Source organism: Giraffa tippelskirchi, chromosome 10, assembly GCF_054371585.1.
Source record: "Giraffa tippelskirchi isolate mGirTip1 chromosome 10, T2T-mGirTip1v1.2.pri, whole genome shotgun sequence".
NCBI lineage: Eukaryota > Metazoa > Chordata > Mammalia > Artiodactyla > Giraffidae > Giraffa > Giraffa tippelskirchi.
In genome coordinates, this window is record NC_137284.1 from 55,740,276 (window position 1) to 55,758,862 (window position 18,587).

Consider the following 18,587-nt stretch of genomic DNA (forward strand, 5'->3'; position numbering starts at 1 on the left):
GGTTACAAAGGAGGGAAAATGAGCTGGGCGGCGGCGGCGCGGCGCGGGGCCACCACGGCGGCGGCTGCGATCGCGGCCGCCCCCGGCACCACGTAGAACGCCCCCGCCCGTCCAGCCGCGGCCCAGGCCCGAGTCGAGCCTACTGCTCCCAGCTAGCCTCCACAGCCCTGCGCTTCGCCTCCCGGCCCGAGGAGGAGGTGGAGGAGGTGCAGGAGGCGGAGGAGGCGCCGCCTTCGCCGCGCCGCGCGCCCTCGCCGTTGTCTGCGCTCCGCTCTGGACCAGTTTGGGGAAGTTGCCCAAGCCCCGTGTCGCCCAGATGTGCGACCTCATTGAGCCGCAGCCGGCCGAGAAGATCGGCAAGATGAAGAAGTTGCGGAGAACTTTGTCGGATAGTTTCAGCCGCATTGGTAAGTGGCATGCTGTCCCGAGCACCCAGCCTGGCGGCTCAGGGGCCACCCGGGGCTGGCGTGGGGTGCGCTGCGCGCGAAGGATGGGGGGAGCAGTGCCCAGGACCTGGGGGAGGGCGACGACAAAAACGAGAGACACCTCTTCCCCTCATGATCGGAGGGTTCATTTGTGCATGATCTTAAGCCTACGGTTTGGGTTCGCTCTCCTCGCCACTAGCGCTCCTGCTTTCGCGCCCGCGGGGGACAGGCGAGGGGACGCTCCGGCCCCTGCTGCGCTCCCAGCTGCGCGGCCGCCAGGGTCTTTTTTTTTTTTTTGCTCTCAGGCCTTGGGGGTGTTTAGTCAATAATCTGACTGTGGGAATTGGTGAAATGTTGAGTTTGTACCATGGTATTGTTTAACATCCAGCCTAAAGAGAAGTGGGACAGATACCTTGGGATCTTTTGTTCGGTACTTCGGGTCCTCGAAAGCGAGGTTTGGTTGTTGAGTCTCGAGTTCTCTGAATCTTTCCATTGCTGCAGAGACATGCCCGCTGTGAACCTGTCTGAACATTTGAGGAGTAAGTCTCCCAAACTTCTTCCATATACTAGAGCTCCAGGGCTATTGTCTTTAAATCAGCCGGCCAATTGACCGACAAATAACCGACTGAGAAATATTTGGGACATTTAACAATAAATCCGTGTCACAGACTATAACAGGGTGACAACAGTGTCACGTGGAATGGGTTGGTTCGATTTCTAGGGTTGGCCACAAAACCCCCCTTTAACCGTACGAGGGTGGCTACCTTTTCTAACATCTGAACTTTCATTTACACAGGCAACTGTTTTCAGCAGGAAAATGGTAAAAGTACTAAAAATAATAACTCAGAGTCCCTAAGAAGCCTTTAGAGTCCCTCTAGCCTTTGTTTCACTTGTTTAACATGTCATCCATGTTAATGAAGGTGTTAATGGGAATTAAACATAAGGTGCTTCATCCCTTAAGCTAAAACCGTGGAGTGCATATGTATTGTCCTTGACCTTCCATCCATTCATTTAAAAATAGTGGTATAAGTGCATCCTGAAATATGCAAACTTCCCTCAAGTCAAAATATGTTTTTAGTCTAGGTTTCTTTGTTGTCTTCTAACTTAAAAAATGTCTTATTGGTATACATAAACTTTCCCAAGATGACCATAAAGTTATGGTATGAAACCAGTATTTAGCCCTGGTTTATTTATTTTGTGTATTGGGTATTTGCAGTTTTAGTCTTATGAGTTAGGGATGGCTATGAAGAGCCCTTGCATTCAGATGAAGTTTGAAGCCAAGAAGAGTGTGAGAGAGCAAGGTGTTGAGTCGCTGTGCATTATTAAGGATGTTTCAGCCCCCGACCCAAACTATCACAGAGGCAGATTCTGGAGTCCATTAAGCCCTGTTCTAAAAAGCACTAAGTGTATATTTACTAATGCTAATGACTCTGTTGGAACCCATCCAGTTTTGTGTTAAATAATTCATTGCCACTGAGTCTCAGTAAGAAGCCAAGGACATTAATATAAAAATTCCTTATGTTTAAATGATTTCAAGGTTTTGATCGACAATCAGTAAAATTTGGATTAACTACAATGCTGGCAAATGTGATATTGTTGTTAATTGGATTTTATAGCTTACAGAGATTTAGTGATGTGAAACTCCTTTTGATTCCAGCTCTTGTGAAAATGTCTTCTAAGTTCTAGTAGATTTTTGCCTTCTCCTTTACAGAAGCAGTACAGTGCTGTGAACATAACTGATTATTTCTTGTATTGATGGAGGGTCACGATTCTGAATAGCAAATCTCATTCTGAAATACTGTAAAAGGAGATAAAGAGGGTTAAGTGCCTCTGATTGTACACCAAGCTCAAGACATTCATTAGAAGTAGCGTTACAGAAGAAAAGTCTTTGTTATCTACATATTTTTTAAAGTTTTATTTGCAAAATCAAAAAGCAATGAAATCGATCCCGTTATTCAAGGATTTTTAAGGTACCGGAGGCTGTTGAATTGAAGCTTCACTATGGGATTACCTAGTGTGTAGATTAAAGGTATGGGCTGTGTGTCGGGTGGGTTGGGGTTTCCAGTGTCATCAGGTGTAGCGGAGTGACCTTGGACAGGTCCCTAACCTCTGAGCTTGCTTTTCAAGTCACTTTGTTATTGGCACTTAGTTAAGTAATGCATAAGTTGCCCTGTGTTGTATGGGATTGAAGACTCCATAGAGGTTCCTAATGTGTTATGTTAGTGATTACAACATCCTGACATATGGATCTTTTGGTGGAAAGCAAGAGAAAAGAAGTGGCCATTGACTTGATAGTAGAGTTAACCTGAAAAATGGATGGGTTTGGGCTTTTCACTGATCTGGGTTCGAATCCCATTTCTGTTGCTTGCTGTGTGCCTTGGCCAACTAGCAGAATTCCCCTAAATCCTAGAGTCCTCATCTGTCAGTTTTCTTAAGGCTGTTGTGAAGATTAGATCAGATAAATACATAAACTATCTAGTGAATATTTGTCCCATGGTGAAGATTGATACTGGAGGCTGTTACTGTTGCTTCTGATTTCTCAGTTTACCTCCTCTATCTTCTTCCTTTCTTGTTGGTACTTCTTGAGGAGATTAAAGAGTGAATGGTTTATTCCTGCTGAGTAATTCAACATCTCAGTATATTCATTCCCTTTAACCAATCTACTGTGGGTTTTGAAATAAACATACTGACTTTATTTTGCTTTTTTAGTATGATTCAAAAGGATAGTTTGTTATATGGTAAAATATATAGTATCATTGTTTAGCCATGAGAAATTAGTAATCATCTACAGAAAATGAGGACAGTTTTTGAAAGTCTGTGATTTTCATTAATTATGGATTAATAATCCATTCTTATAAAAGATTAATAATAATAACTCTATATACCAGTGACATTGCTAATGTTTAATTTACTTGCACATGCAAGATCAGCCAACTTTGTCACTACCCACTTCAAATACAGCTGATCTGCGATTACTCTATTATAAAAGGCCTAATAAAACACACTAGCTTTCAAGCCATAGCACTCTAATTTATGACATTTGCCAGGGAGTGACACAGCTATGGTTCTTTTGTAAGATGGGTGTAATTGAATTTCAAAGTCATCCATTGATTTCAGTAGTGAGTATTTATGGTTTTTTGCTAAATAGTATTAGTGTGTTCACTTATTAGGAATTACTATAGTTGTCTAACTTTAAAAAAAAATAGTCTAGCATAAACAGAGACAAATGGGAACTTCATTGTTTAAATATTAAAATCCATTTCTTCTTTTCTTTCCTTGTTTCTTTTATTTTCAGATGACTGCTTAGAAGGAGAAAGGCTTTCTGTAATACCTGATGTGAGGTTAAGGTTGAACTGATGTTTCTTCATATTTGTTTGAATGCATTTCTTCACCCTTACTTGGATTATCTCCCTGAGAAAGGAAGTTTATACTCTGTGATATTTGAGATGAACCCTGTGTATACTATTTCTCTAAAAGATGAAGTTTGTGAGATAACTGGAAAAAAGGAAGAGGCTGTGGTTACGTTGAAATTGGGGGTTTGTTACCTTATTCTGTGAGTGTAATTTTAGAGTCCAGCTGTCACTTGATAAATCCATTCTGTCCAAAAGAGAAATGTAAGGTTAAAGGTTCACATGCAAAATTGAACTATTGCACCATATACTCCCCTCCCCCATACAGTTACTTTGAAAACTGTGATACGGAATTTATATCTATGATTCTTTCATAAGAGACAATAGTACCTGGATTTCATATGCCAAAACTTAACGTATCTCAAAGGGTAAGATGCTATTCTTTTGCCCTTGAAGTACAGCTCATTAATTCCACAGACAATTATTGAGTACCTCCTGTGTGCTGGATATTGTGCTGGTGTTCAGAGTCAGTGAGTGTTGATACTGGTTCCTGTCCCTCAAGGACTTTAAGAGAAGACAGGCCAATGAATGAGCATTGGCAAATTCTACCAGGAAGATTAGCATCATTTGCTGTTGGAGAACATAGGAGGGATATCATTTTAGTCTTAGTGAGATCATGGAAAGACTTCTGGAGGGAGCAGGGTCTGAGCAGAGGACTGAATAGAATATCTGATTTTGTTAGATGGCTTAATATATGCCCCTTTGTTAGCCCAGAAAAATGTAGTATGCTTGTTATTCCATGATATCCTTGAAGACAGTTGTGAGTTTGTATTTGCATGAATGATTAATGATAATCAGGGAATGTAATCAATAACAAGATGTTGTATGCTTGTTTAGGTCAGAGTTTCATCAGTGACCTGATAAATATTTGGCAAAGAAAACTTTAATTGGTCTTTTTTGTTACCACTAATTGCTCTTCAGGGAAGGGATTCAGTGTTTAAAAGAAACAATGCAAGGTGTCTGTTTAGTAATGAAGTGTTCAATGAAGGGGTAGACTTCTTGGTCTTAAAATATTCTCCCCTGTGGTGTCCTGGGTTTGAGAATAGTGTATACGGGAGATTATCTGGCTTCCTGCTCTTTATATCTTAGAAAATACACCTGCAATTCCCTCTTCTCTTTCCTTCTTTTCTTTCTACCTATAGACCCCAGCCCTTTATCCAGAAGGTTGGAGGAATTGGTAAGACTTAGGTGGCAAGAAGGAAATAAATAGTCCAGTCTGGGTGTTAAAGATGTTCTAGTTTCTACTCTATTCAGCCTGAATAAACTTTAGAATATAGACCAGTAAGCCCTTATGCACAATTGTGTACATCTGAAATGTTTCTCCAACTCATGATTTCAGTTAAATTTGCTCCTTTGTGCATTCTTTTTAATCTGAAACATGCTAAATAATTGTAGCATTTAAGGACCTAGGTGTTTGTCAGCTAAACCTGAAATACTTCTCTTTCTCTTCAGAGTAATTAAATGCCAGTTCTGAGGGTAGGAATATTTCAAGTAAATTTCAAGTACTTGCTCGTTTGTATGAAATACTCCAAATTGCTGTCTCCTTTGGTGATACCCTGTTAGAGAAGTTATGTTGAAAATGTTTGAATTATGTTTCTGCAGTACTTATTTTGCGCATCTTATCTTTCATCATCAAACAAACTCCTCTCAGGATGAAAATCGCATTCGGGGCCCTATGCAGAGTCCGTATCTTCCTGACAACTGGTCTGGGAGGTCCAGCCACCCTGCATAACGGTAGACGAGCTAACAACAGAAGTTTAAGGGGGAAATGTCTTTAAGATTCCGTTTTGATTCCTTTATATTTTGATTAAAACATTTTTCTACTAAAGGAGAAATAGAGGAAAGATATGCCTGCCTACTTCTTTTCCATAGTTGGGAGTGTAGTTTCAGTTACATATTTATGAAAGTGCTTCACAAAGATGCATGCTGTGCAATTCTGTCATTTGCAGTTTTCATATTTGTATCATAGCATTGTTATTCAGGTTGGGGTACAATTTTACTTTCTGAAATGGAAACACCATACTACTTTGGTTTTTTTTTTTTTCCCTAGAACTTAGATACTTGGCCTCTTTAAGATGTTTCACAATAATTGTTTCCTTTTCCCTTTTATTTTATAGCCTTGAAGAAAGATGACACCACCTTTGAAGAGGTAGGTTAAATTTCTTTATCTAACGTTGGAAGTGTTTGATTACTGCTAGGTAAACTCGGTAGGTGTCAACTTTGCGCTTAGAAGCAAACAATCAAAAACTGCCTTAGAAAAACAAAAAACAAGCGATGGCATCTTTTTATTTAGTTACATCGAATTTTCCAATTTTAAATAACTGTTCAGATTGAATTTTGTTGTCCATCAACAGAAATGTGTCTTTTGAAATTAGCAAGCAAACTCAAGACTCCTGCAAGCTTTGTTTTGTTGTTTTGTTGCTTTGTTGATGACGGTGGTGCTGGTGAAGCCCAGTGTGATGTGTGCGCTCGGGGCAAGTCTGGAGCTGTTGGCAGGTCGGGTCCCACTGCTCCGAATGAGGGCGTGATGTGATGTTGACGCCACAGATTGTCTGTCAGACTCCCCCGCAGGAGGTGCCGTCTTCTCTTGTTCTAGTTTTCCTATTCTTTGCCTATCAGATCTGTATCTGCTTGCCACAAAGTAGCATTGTTCCAGAAAGGCAGGGGGTTCCTATGTAATTAATAGCACTCTGAATGTGATTTTTCAGTTGTACTCTCTCTGAATTTGTGATAGTATATCTGTGGGAATCACCAGACAAATAATGTGTTTCCAGAATGTTCTCAGGAGCTCTGTAGAGTGAAGTGTTTCATTGTTGCCATCTAAAGCCACTGTCATTGATAAATGTAAATGGGGCCGTGTGTGCGTATATATATATATGTGTGTGTGTGTGTGTATATATGTGCTCAGTCGTGTCTGACTCTGCAACCCCAAGCACTGCAGCCTGCCAGGCTCCTCTGTCCATGGGATTCTCTAGGCAAGAATACTGGAGTGGATTGCCATACCCTCTGGCAGGGGACCTTCCCAACCCAGGGATCGAACCCAGGTCTCGCATTGCAGGTGGATTCTTTACCGTCTGAGCCACCAGGGAAGCCCAAGAATACTGGAGTGGGTAGCCTGTCCCTTTTACACACACACACACACACACACACACACACAGCATGTTTATGTATGAACACATATGTATCTACACAATGTACTTATCCTGTAGCCTGATAGAAGAATAGATGAGTTTGGTTGTGGTTTGATTTGTTTTAACAGTTGCAGATTCCGTGAAAGAGGCTACCCGACTTCCCTGTGTTGCAGTGCTTCAGAGAAGCAAGGACACACGTGCTAATGGAAAGTTCCCCTGGCCACGTGGCTGGCTGTGGTGCAGGACAAGGGCACTCAGGGAGAACCTACACCAGACCGGGATTTCTGGAAGGTGTGCGAGACATTTGGCTCTCACGGTCTGCCACTTCGTCTGTTGCCCCTGTTCTTTGTTTCCCACTGGGTCCAGCTCTACACATAGCTTCCCAGGTGGCTCAGCGGTCAGGAATCCTCCCGCCAATGCAGAAGAAACGGGTTCGATCCCTAGTTCGGGAAGATCCCCTGGAGGAGGAAATGGCAGCCCACTCTAGTATTCTTGCTTGCAAAATCCCATGGACAGAGGAGCCTGGTGGGCTACAGTCCACGAGGTCACAAAAGAGTCGGACATGACTGAGTGGCTGAACAACAACAGCAAGCTCTACAAAGCTGCGTGTCCCTGGACTCCAAAGCAACTTTCCCTGCCAACATTCCTGAAACATCCTGTGAAATTTAGTGATTCTAGACCTGAAGCAATAAAGGAGCCTTTTCTTTCCCATCTATAGTGGGTCATAATGCTATTCTTGAAACCTGTCTTTCTGGAATTTCTGCAGTGTTACCAAGATGATTTCCAGAGAGTGTTTTCTTTCTTCTCGGAAGAAATCAGTGTGAGAATATTGAGCACCTTTTCTGTATAAAGAAAACTCTCCCCTCTAATAATGGAGGTAATTTAAGTTTACATTAAAAAAAAAAAAGGAAAAAGAGAAGAAAAACCTCCCAAATCCTATTATTCAATTACATCTGCTATTGAATGTCCTTGCCTCTTTTCTTGTGTAAAGAACAAACAAAATAACCTCCGCTCCCCAAACTATAGCCCATATATTCTATCCTACTTTTTTTTCAACCTTTATTTTTGAGTATTTTTACAGATGACACCTAATCTTTATTAGAACTTTAAAAAACCTTTTGTCTTGTTTAGACACCATTAATGATTGTGTGTTATTCTGCCACGTGGTGGTGACATCAGCTTTCAAAAACACTGAGGCTGAAACCTGTAACTTCGTGCCCTGCCTACCCCCAAACCTCTGCATAGCTGAAGGTCTGGATTTTGTAATTTGGGGCAAAATTATCCTTAGCTTTTTTTTATAAAAGAATTAATTGATTACGTTTTGGCTGTGCTGGGTCTTCCTTGCTGCGCAAGTTTTTCTCTAGTTATGGTGCACAGGCTTCTCATTGGGGTGGCTTCTCTCGTTGCAGAATCCAGGCTCTGGGGTGCGGGGGCTTCAATAGTTGTGGCAGGTGGGCTCTACAGCACAGGCTCACTAGTTGTGCTGCACGGGCTTAGTTGCTCCTTGGCATCGGGGATTAAACCTGTGTCTCCTGCATTGGCAGGTGGATTCTTTACAACTGAGACACCAGGGAACCCCTATCCTTAACTTTTATAAAGCATTTTTCCTCCTCTGCTAAAGGAAAGAGATTGGATAGATACCTTAAGTCAGTAAATCACAGAATGTTCCATCTTGAGGAGACATTGGAAATCAGGTGACCGACTTCGTTTTTTCAAAGGTGGAGGAACTGAGGTCCTGGGCGGGGAACAGGTGATTTTCATTTAGTCAGGGGAGGACCCAGGGCTAGGAGCTGGGGAGACAGGATTAGTAAAGACATGCTTGAGTGTCAGCCCCAAATCAACCACCCTTTCAAGGGCAATCAACTTCCTTTCCCCAGGCCTTTTATAAAATAGAGATGTGATAGTACCTCCTTCCTAAGGTTATTGGGAGGATTGTGTGTGTGTTAGTCACTCAGTCGTGTCCGACTCTTTGCGACCCCTTGGACTGTAGCCCGCTAGGCTCCTCTGTCCATGGAATTCTCCAGGCAAGAATACTAGAATGGATTGCCATTCCCTTCTGCAGGGAATCTTCCTGACCCAGGGATCGAACCCAGGTCTCCTGCACTGCAGGAGTATTCTTTACCATCTGAGCCACCAGGGAAGCCAGTATTGGGAGGATTAGATAAGCTAAGTATCTAAAGGTTCCAGAATAGCCACTGGCACATAGTAAATGTCTTATATTTCATCTTGTCATTGTCCTTGTCTTCATCATTGCCTTCATTATTGATGCTCTTACGATGACATCTGCCTTCTGTAGTTGAAGGGCTACAAGGAGGATGGAAAGATTAAATTCAAAGGTAAGTATTAGGTCTATGAAGAGAATTATTTTCAGATATTCCCTTTAAATTTCAAAGACTTCATGTGATGATTTGCATATTGAAGACTGTAAAACTAGTATCTAAAAACCCACCATTTTTTAGATTCCCTGAAGGAATGACTGCCTGCGTTCAGTTTTGTAGTTCCTTTGTGTCTTGCATGTGGTTAATGTTCAAAAGCTATCTATTGAATATGAGTGAATATATGTTGCAAATGAAGAGAAAGTTCATCCCAGGGTCAGCCCACATGGATTCTCATTTGCCACTTCTCAGCTATTTGCGCAGGTATTTACTTTACCTAGGACTCAGTTTTCTCATTTGTAAAACCAGTCAGTAAGACTGTGATCTTCAAGTTGCTTTCTGTCAGTGCAGCATAGAATCCTGCAAAGTCAACATCAAATTACAGTTTTACCAAGATCAGAAATGAGTACTAGATCGGTGCTTCTGTAAACAAGAAGTCACTGAGTTTTTGTATGATCATTTTCAGATTATAATGGTAGAAATTTTCTTGCATTCTTTTCATGGTCTTCCACTTTTCCTGTGGGAGTTGGGGAACTCAAACAGTCCGCTGGAATCCAATTAAGATTTGAGTCTTGTAATCTGGGGGCTGGGTGCTGATTCTTAGATATGCGTGAGGTGTGGCGACTCCTTACTCAGTGTTTATGAGCTGGAGATCGCCTTATCTCAAGGAGTGGCTTTCTCTCGAGTGCCTAGAGGGGGAGTGTGGTAGCTACTCCCTTATTCATGTAGAGTATTTCTGTAGGTTGTGTAAATGTTTGACTTTGAACAGAAAGAGGAGAAAAAGAAATGTGGGTTTCTTTGGAAGAATTTTTTCTTTTTCCTTTTCTTTCCCTTCCCTCTCTCCCTCTAACTCTCCTTACTTTCCTTCTTTCTTTATTAAATTATAGTACATTGTATAAGTTTCAATAATGATTCCGTGTTTGTACATACTGCAAAATAATCACCACAATGAAGTCTAGTTCACATCTGTCTCTATACATAGGTACAGAATTTTTTTTCTTGTGATGAGAACTTTAAAGATTTACTCTCTTAGACACTTTCAAATGTGCAGTAGTGTATTGTTAACTATAGTCACAGGGCTCTGCATTTCATCTGTTGGTCATCTGTATGTCTTCTTTGGTGTTTGCTCAGATTCTCTGCTCATTTTTTAAACAGGATTGGTTTTTGCTGTTAAACTGTATTACATCTTTATATATTTTGGATAGTAATCCCTTGTCAGATACACTATTTGCAAATATTTTCTCCCATTCAGTGGACTGCCTTTGCAGTTCTTTCTATAATCCGGTTTCCTTGTTGATATGCCTTGTTGATAGTTTCTTTTGCTGTGCAGAAGCTATTTATTTTTGCTTTTGGTGTCAGGTCCAAAAACTATTGTAAAGAGTGATGTCAAGGAGCTTACTGCCAGTGTTTTCATCTACAAGTTTTATGGTTTCAGGTCTTATAATCAAGTCTTTAATCCATTTGAGTTATTTTTTGTGTATGGTATAAGATAGAGGTCTAGTTTTACTCTTTTGCATATAGTTGCCCAGTTTTCCCAACACTGTTTATTAGAGTGTCCTTTCCCCATTGTATATTCTTGGCTCCTTTGGACGTTAACTGACCATATATGTGTGAGTTGGTTTTTGGGCTTTCTATTTTGTTCCACTTATCTCTGTCTCTTTTTATGCCATACTGTTTTGGTTACTGTGGCTTTTTAATGTAGCTTGAAATCAGGGGCATGGTGCTTCCAGTTTTGTTCTTCTTTCTCAAGATTGCTTTGGCGCTTCAGGGTCTTTTGTGGTTTCATACAGATTTTGGAATTGTTTACACTATTTCTATGAGAATTGTGAAATTAGATTCTCTTTGCTATTTGGATGATATGGACATTTCAACAATATTATTCTTTCCAGTCATGAGCATGGAATATCTTTCCATTTATTTCTTTATTCGGTGTCCTATAGTTATCAGTATACAGGTGTTTTTCACCTCCTTGGTTAAATTTATTCCTTGATATTTAAAATTCTTGATTAAGTTGTAAAGTGAATTGTTTTCTTAATTTGACTTCCTGATAGTTCATTGTTTATATATAGAAACAACAGCTTTCTGGGCATTGATTTTTGCATCCTGAAACTTTACTGAATTTGTTTACCCTTTCTTTTTAAAAATTATTTATTTTTGTTTTTGGCTGAGCTGGGCCTTTGTTGCTGTGTGTGGGCTTTCCCCAGTTGCAGTGAGCAGGGCAGTTGGTCTCTCTGGCTGCCGCTCTCTGGTTGCCATGTGCAGGCTCTGCACTGTGACAGCTTCGCTTGTCGCACAGCGTGGGCCCTGGGGCGTTCAGCTTTCGGTAGTTGTGGCACATGGGTTCAGGAGTCATTGTACATGAGTCTAGTTGCCCTGAGGCCTGGGGAATTCTCCTGGACCAGGGATTGGACCCATGCACCCTGCATTGGCAGGCTGATTCTTAACCACTGGACCTCCAGGGAAGTCTTCGTTTATTACTTCTAACAGTTTTTTGGTGGAATCTTTAGTTTTCCGTATCTAGCATTATGTCATCTGCAAATAGTGACAGGTTTACTTCCTTTCCAATTAATGCTTTTTATTTCTTTTTCTTGCCTAATTGCTCTGGCTAGGACTTTCAGTACTTTGTTGAATAAGAGTGGTGAAAAGGGCTGTCCTTTTCTTGTTCCTGATTTGAGAGAGAAAGCTTTCACCATTGAGCATGACCGCTTTGACTTGTCTTATATGCTCTTTATTATGTTGAGGTGCACTCCCTCTGTACTCACAATTCCAGTGTTAGGGACTCTGAACCCCTACACAGTCAAAAATCCGTGTGAACCTTACAGTTATTTCTCTATATCTGGGGTTCCACACCCATGGATTCAGCCAACCCAGATTGGGAGATAGATGGGGCATGGTACATTGATCTCAGTTTCTAGTTCTTGTCCCTCTTTTGTTATTTTGTATAAAGATATAACTCTAATACCCAAGATGATAAATACGGCAGTGATTTTTTAATGTGAGCCAGAGTCTAGGGGTTAGGTGCAAATATTTTGGGGATATTCCTGGTGATTCTTTCCCATCCTTTGAGGGTGGCAGAAACCTTTGCGTTCTTTTTTCACCTTAACTGTCTTATCACTGGAGCTCTCAGTGTCTTGTGAATGATGGATGTGTTGTATACAATGTTGCAGCTTCAGGCTTCCCTGACTTCCTCATCTAAAATACTAAATTTTGGTAACAGTGGTTCCTTAGCCCTCTTGCTGAGGTTATACTCCTTGTATCTCTTCTGTGCTGGTTTCCAGTTTGCAGAGGACCCCTCCTCTGCCTACCCTGCCTCCTCCTTCCAGCTCACAACTGATCCTCTCTTCTCTATTTCCTTTCTGTTCACTCATGGTATATCACTCCCTTGACAGTATCCTCAATGGCCTTACCCCTTGGTACTTTGCTTGTAATCTACTCTGCCAGCTCTTGATTTTGACCTGGCATCTTTTCCTCTCTTACCCAGTGGCGGCCAAAGCTGCTTGAGGAAATCACTCTGTAAATAAATCTATCGTCTCCATTCTTTGCTGGAACCTGAGGCAGCAGTGCACAGTCTTGCACTGTGTGGCTGACCTGTTTCCTGCTGAAACATTTCCACTCCCCTCAAACCTTCTAACCGCCCTCATCTACCCCTCCTTCCTTTTCTACATGACTTTCCCTCTCTATTAGTTTGCTAGAGTTTCCATAGAAAAACACCCACAAACTCAGTGGCTTAAACAACAGATGTTTTATTGTCTCACAATTCCGAAGATCAGAAGTCTGAAGTCAAAGCGTTGGCAGCTTTGGTTCCTCTTGCGGGCTGTGAAGGAAGCGTCTATTCCAGACTTCCTCCCTTAACTTGTAGATGGTCCTCTTCTCCATGTGTTTTCACATCATCTTCCCTCAGTGAGTGTGTATCCAAATTCCCCCACCTTTTTTTATAAGGACATAAATCATATTGAATTAGGGGCTCACTCTGATTAGGGGCTCAGTCATTCTCTGCTCTGGTTTGTTGCTATTCAGTTGCTAAGTCATGTCCGACTCTTTGTGACCCTGTGAAATGCAGCATGCCAGGCTTCCCTGTCCTTCACTGTTCTCAGATTCATGTCCATGGAGTTGGTGATGCTATCTACCCATCTCATCCTCTGCTGCCCTCTTCTCCTCTTGCCTTCAATCTTTCTCAGCATCAAGGTCTTTTCCAGTGAGTCAGCTCTTCACATCAGGTGTCCAAAGTATTGCAGCTTCAGCATTAGTTCTTTCAATGAATATTCAGGGTTGATTTCCTTTAGGATTGATTGATTTGATCTCCTTGCTGTCCAAGGGACTCTCAAGAGTCTTCTCCAGCACCACAATTTGAAAGCATCAATTTTCAGCGCTCAACTTCCTTTATGGTCCAACTCTTATATCCATAAATAATTACTGTTATGAATTCATCTTAATTTAACTAATTACATCTGTAGTGACCCTGTTTCCAAGTAAGATCACATTCAGAGGTACTGGGGTAACTTAAGACTTAAACATAGGAATTTTTAGTAGATACAATTCAACTGATAACAACCTTCACCTTCTTAGAACCCTTAACAACATTAGGTATTAGCCCCTTGCCTATACATGTACATTATTTGCTACAATCATACTTCCTGTTTTTCTCTACCTGAGAGGAAGATATGTCTTTTTTTCCTCTTCTGGTTCCTCCTCCTTTCCTCTTGATTCCTTCCCCTTCTGTCCACTCCAGAAGCTTGTGTAATTGATTCTTTCCTTTCTTTTATTTGTATAATTTATTTTATTTTTAAAATTTATTTTAAATTAGAGTGTAACTGCTTTACGATGTTGTGTTAGTTTCTGCTGTACCACGATGTGCATCAGCTATTTGTATACATGTATCCCCTCCCTCTTAAGCCCCTCATCCCACCTCTTTAGGTCATCACAGAGCACCAAGCTGAGGTCCCCGTGCTATGCAGCAGCTTCCTGCTGGCTCTCTGTTTTACACATGGTAGTATATATATGTCAGTGCTACTCTCAATTTGTCCACCCTCTCCTTCCCACCCTGTGTCCACAAGTCCATTCTCTATGTTTGCGTCTCTATTCTTGCCCTGCAAATAGGTTCGTCAGTACCATTTTTCTAGATTCCATATATCTTCGTTAATATTTGTTTTTCTCTTTCTGGCTTACTTCACTCTGTATGACAGACTCTAGGTTCATCCACCCTCTTGCACTGTTGGTGGGAATGTAAATTGGTACAATCACTATGCAGAACAGTATGGAGGTTCCTTAAAAATCTAAAGATAAAAACTACCATATGACCCAGCGGTCCCACTACTGATCATATACCCTGAGAAAACCATGATTCTTTACTTTCTTGTCTGCGTTTCCTGCCTCTGTCCTTTTTTAGGTGTTTCAGCAGAGGCTCTGAGCACAGTTAAACCTATCCAGATGCCCATTGGATGTTTCTGCTTCTATATCTTGTAATCACCTGGATTTCAGTGCATCAAAATACAGTTGGCCTTCTAATGACATGGGTTTGAACCACAGGGGTTGGCACTCATATGGATTGTTTTTTCAGCAAATGCAGTTGGTTGAATCTGGGAGTGCATAATTGTGGATATAGAGGGCTGATTATAAAGTTACACTCAGATTTATTTTTTTTAAGATTTACGTATTTGTCTGCTTTTGGCTGTGCTCGGTCTTCATTGCAGCGTGTGGGCTCCTCTAGTTGCGGAGAATGAGTGATGGCCTGGCCCTCTTGCTGTGGAGCACAGGCTCTAGGTGCGCGGGCTCAGTAGTTGTGGCGCATGGGCTTCGTTGCTCCTCGGCATGGCGCGTCGGCAATCTTTCTAGAGCAGGGATTGAACCCATGTCCCCTGCATTGTCAGCTGGATTCTTAACCACTGGATGACCACGGAAGCCCTATACTCAAGTTTTTGGCTGAGCAGGGGGTTGGCACCCCTAATTGTTCAAGGGTCACCTGTGTTACTAATTCCTATATTCTCTAAATGTGCATCCTTTCTCTTTCCTATCTCAGTGGTTGGCTTTCACAGCCACATGATTTTTGAAGGCAGAGACATGACCCCTTCCTATACATTCCTCTAAGCCCCACATCCCTGCTTTGGGTAGGTTCTTGTCCCCTCGTGTTCCATCCTTTCCCACTGCTGAGGTAAGCATTCAGCCTCTCTTGTCTGGACAGCAGTAGTCTTCTGACTGGCGTCCCTGCCTACAGCTTGCCTCCTATTCTAATAGAATGACAGATCTGAAATACAAATTGTGCTGTTCTCCTGCTTAATGCTTTAAAAGCTCCATGTCAGCTGCAGGTTCAAGTCCAAACTGCTAGCTTGACTTTTAAGGCCTTTCATCATCCATCTCTCACCTACCTTTCCACCTTATCAGACAGTCATCTCTTATTTTAATGCCTTTAATACCATTCCAGCTGCTGCCACTTCAGTTCAGGACTTGATCACTTTTACTTATTTTACGCCAGTGACCCTTTCATTGGTCTTACTGTTCCATCTCTCACTCCTCCACTCCAGCCTTCCCAAGGCATCTTTCTTGTTATGTTGTTGTTGTTAGTCACTCAGTCAGGTCCGACTCTTTGCAACCCCGTGAACTGTAGCCCACCAGGCTCCTCTGTCCATGGAATTCTCCAGGCAAAAGTACTGGAGTGGGTTGCCATTCCCTTCTCCAGGGGATCTTCCCAACCCGGGATCGAACCCAGGTCTCCCACATTGCAGGAAGATTCTTTACCATCTGAGCCACCAGGGAAACAAGATCAACTTGTCATGATCCTTTCCTAATCAGAGATTTGTGCAGCAGGCCTTCATAGTCAGCCCTCCCCCTCCATGGCTTTTTGTCCATGCATTCAACCAACTTTGGATTGAAAATGTTCGGGGAAAAAAAAATCCCAGAAAGTACCAAACAGTGAAACTTGAATTTGTTGCATGCTGGCAACTATTTATATAGCGTTTACATTCTATTTACAACTATTTACATAATATTTACATTGTACTTACAATCATTTATATATCATTTACATTGTATTAGGATTTATAAGTAATCTAGAGATGATTTTAAAGTATAGGGGAAAATGTGGAACTCTGCTAAATGTTACGTGGCAGCCTGGATGGGGAGTTTTGGGGAGAAGGGGTACATGTGTATGTATGACTGAGTCCCTTCGCTGTTCATCTGCAACTGTCACAACATTGTTAACTGGTTATACCCCAGTACTAAATAAAAAGTTTAAAAAAGTATATGGAAAACAGTAAAATATATGGAAAAACGTGTGTGTTATGTGCAGACACTATAACATTTTCTATAGGGAACTCTAGCATCCGTGCTGGTGGTACTGAGGGACAACTGAATTGATGTCTGTTTTACGTCAGGCTCTGGATATGCTCAGAACCTGACTCTCAGTCTAGTTGATCTCATAAGATCATCCCACTGGCATTCACAGATTGACCAGCTCCTGTTGTTTTACAGCTCTGGGTTGGGCACCAATTCTATCTGTCTCTTTATATTAAGATTTTATATTACTTTATATCCTGTTTTCCTCTTACCATGGCCATGTTTGCCACCCTGGGATGCTTGAACCTGTCACCTGAAAAGAGGTCTAAAAATTAACAGACTGTTTCCTGATGATGTCAGTAATTTGGTAAGTCATTATCTTTCCAATTCAGCATTTCAGATGGCTGAGAAAGAACATCATTTCCTCTTTAATTCTCTCTTTGGGAATTTCATTGAAATTTTCGAATTCTTAAAACTTCTTCTATGCTTCATTTTTTCCTTTCTATAAATGTTTGATCACATTTACCCTCTCCCTAATTATGGTAGACATAATTGCCATAATTATATCTAGTCCCAGACAGTGGCTAGAATGTCTGGGTAGTGCTGTAAAGATTCAGAGAGGAGGTACATGTTCCAAAATGCAAAACGTATGACAATTTGGGAGAGTTAGTCACTTTGAAAGTCTTCATTCTCCAAAGACAGAATGTTACAGAAGTGGAAAGCGTTGAACAGCATCCTCTTTCTCTGTGTGCGCACTGTGTATCCTGACAGCAGGTGCGTTAGACTGTAGGAAGTCTCTCATGTAAGGTGGCTGGTGTTCCCTTACAGACAGTGCTTTCATTTGCATGTTTGAATTCACTTACAAAAGGCTGACCTCTGGCTTAGGAAGTCTCTCTATGCAACCCAGGTACTTATAATTTTCTTCAACAGGTTCAAAATGGATCCAGCTATAGTAAGTACATTATACCCATTTTCCTTTTGACTGGAATTTGAGCCACTAATTTATAATCCTCAAGTCCTTAAATTGCTTGGTTGTGTTGGTCTTCCTTGGCAGCTCAGCTGGGAAAGAACTCGCCTCCAATGCAGGAGACTGGGGTTCAATCCCTGGGTTGGAAAGATCCCCTGGAGGAGGGCATGGTAACCCACTCTGGTATTCTTGCCTGGAGAATCACCATGGCCAGAGGAGCCTGGCAGGCTTCATACAGTACATGGGCTCACAAAGAGTCGGACATGACTGAGCTACTAAGCACAACACACAGGTTTGAAATGGCCTCTTATTCATGGAGCCGTAACAATGAACTAAGCCAGGGGTGAGGGTTCTCTGAGGACTGGAATCCTCGTCTACACTCGATTGGGAGTGTGCTGACCTTTACGGCTCTGTGATGCCTAAATGATGCTTCTCTGAGGATGATACATTTATTAATTTTTTTTTTTTTACAGTCCAAAGGTGATTCTCAGGTGGCACCCACTCCACTATTCTTTGCTGGAGAATCCCATGGACAGAGGAGCCTGGAGGGCTACAGGATTGCAGAGTCAGACACACCTGAAGCGATTTAGCGCTCCTGCACAGTCCCAAACGCTCATGATTCTTCTTATTCTCTGTGTCATAAAATTTACAAAAGGCACAGTTATCAAAAGTTGGAACCAGCAAAATGCTCTTATATTGCCAGTTTGATTTCTTCAGAATGGATCCGTGTCAGGCTTCCTGAAGGAGCTCTTCAAGAAGGAACACTCAGTTTTTCCTTCTGAGTCAATTTTATTTTGTTGTTGTTGTTCAGTCCCTCAGTCATGTCTGACTCTTTGCAACCCAATGGACTGCAGCACGCCAGGCTTCCCTCTCCTTCACCATCTCCTGGAGCTTGCTCAAACTCATGTCCATTGAGTCGGTGATCCCATCCAACCATCTCATCCTCTGTCATCCCCTACTCCTCCTGCCTTCAGTCTTTATTAACATCAGGGTATTTTCTGAAATATAAA

General features: G+C 41.8%; 1 protein-coding gene across 5 annotated transcripts in view; it reads left to right on the top strand.

The window, feature by feature from the left end:
* Positions 1-18,587, top strand: part of CDK14 (cyclin dependent kinase 14) — a 642,291-nt gene continuing 623,704 nt past the window's right edge. For all 5 annotated transcript variants that reach the window (XM_081531328.1, XM_081531329.1, XM_081531330.1 and 2 more), the window contains exons 1-2: positions 1-407; positions 5,953-5,984. In XM_081531328.1, coding sequence (XP_081387454.1) covers positions 317-407; positions 5,953-5,984 — 123 coding nt within the window. In that variant the 5' untranslated portion in view covers positions 1-316. The remainder of the gene's footprint in view (positions 408-5,952; positions 5,985-18,587) is intronic.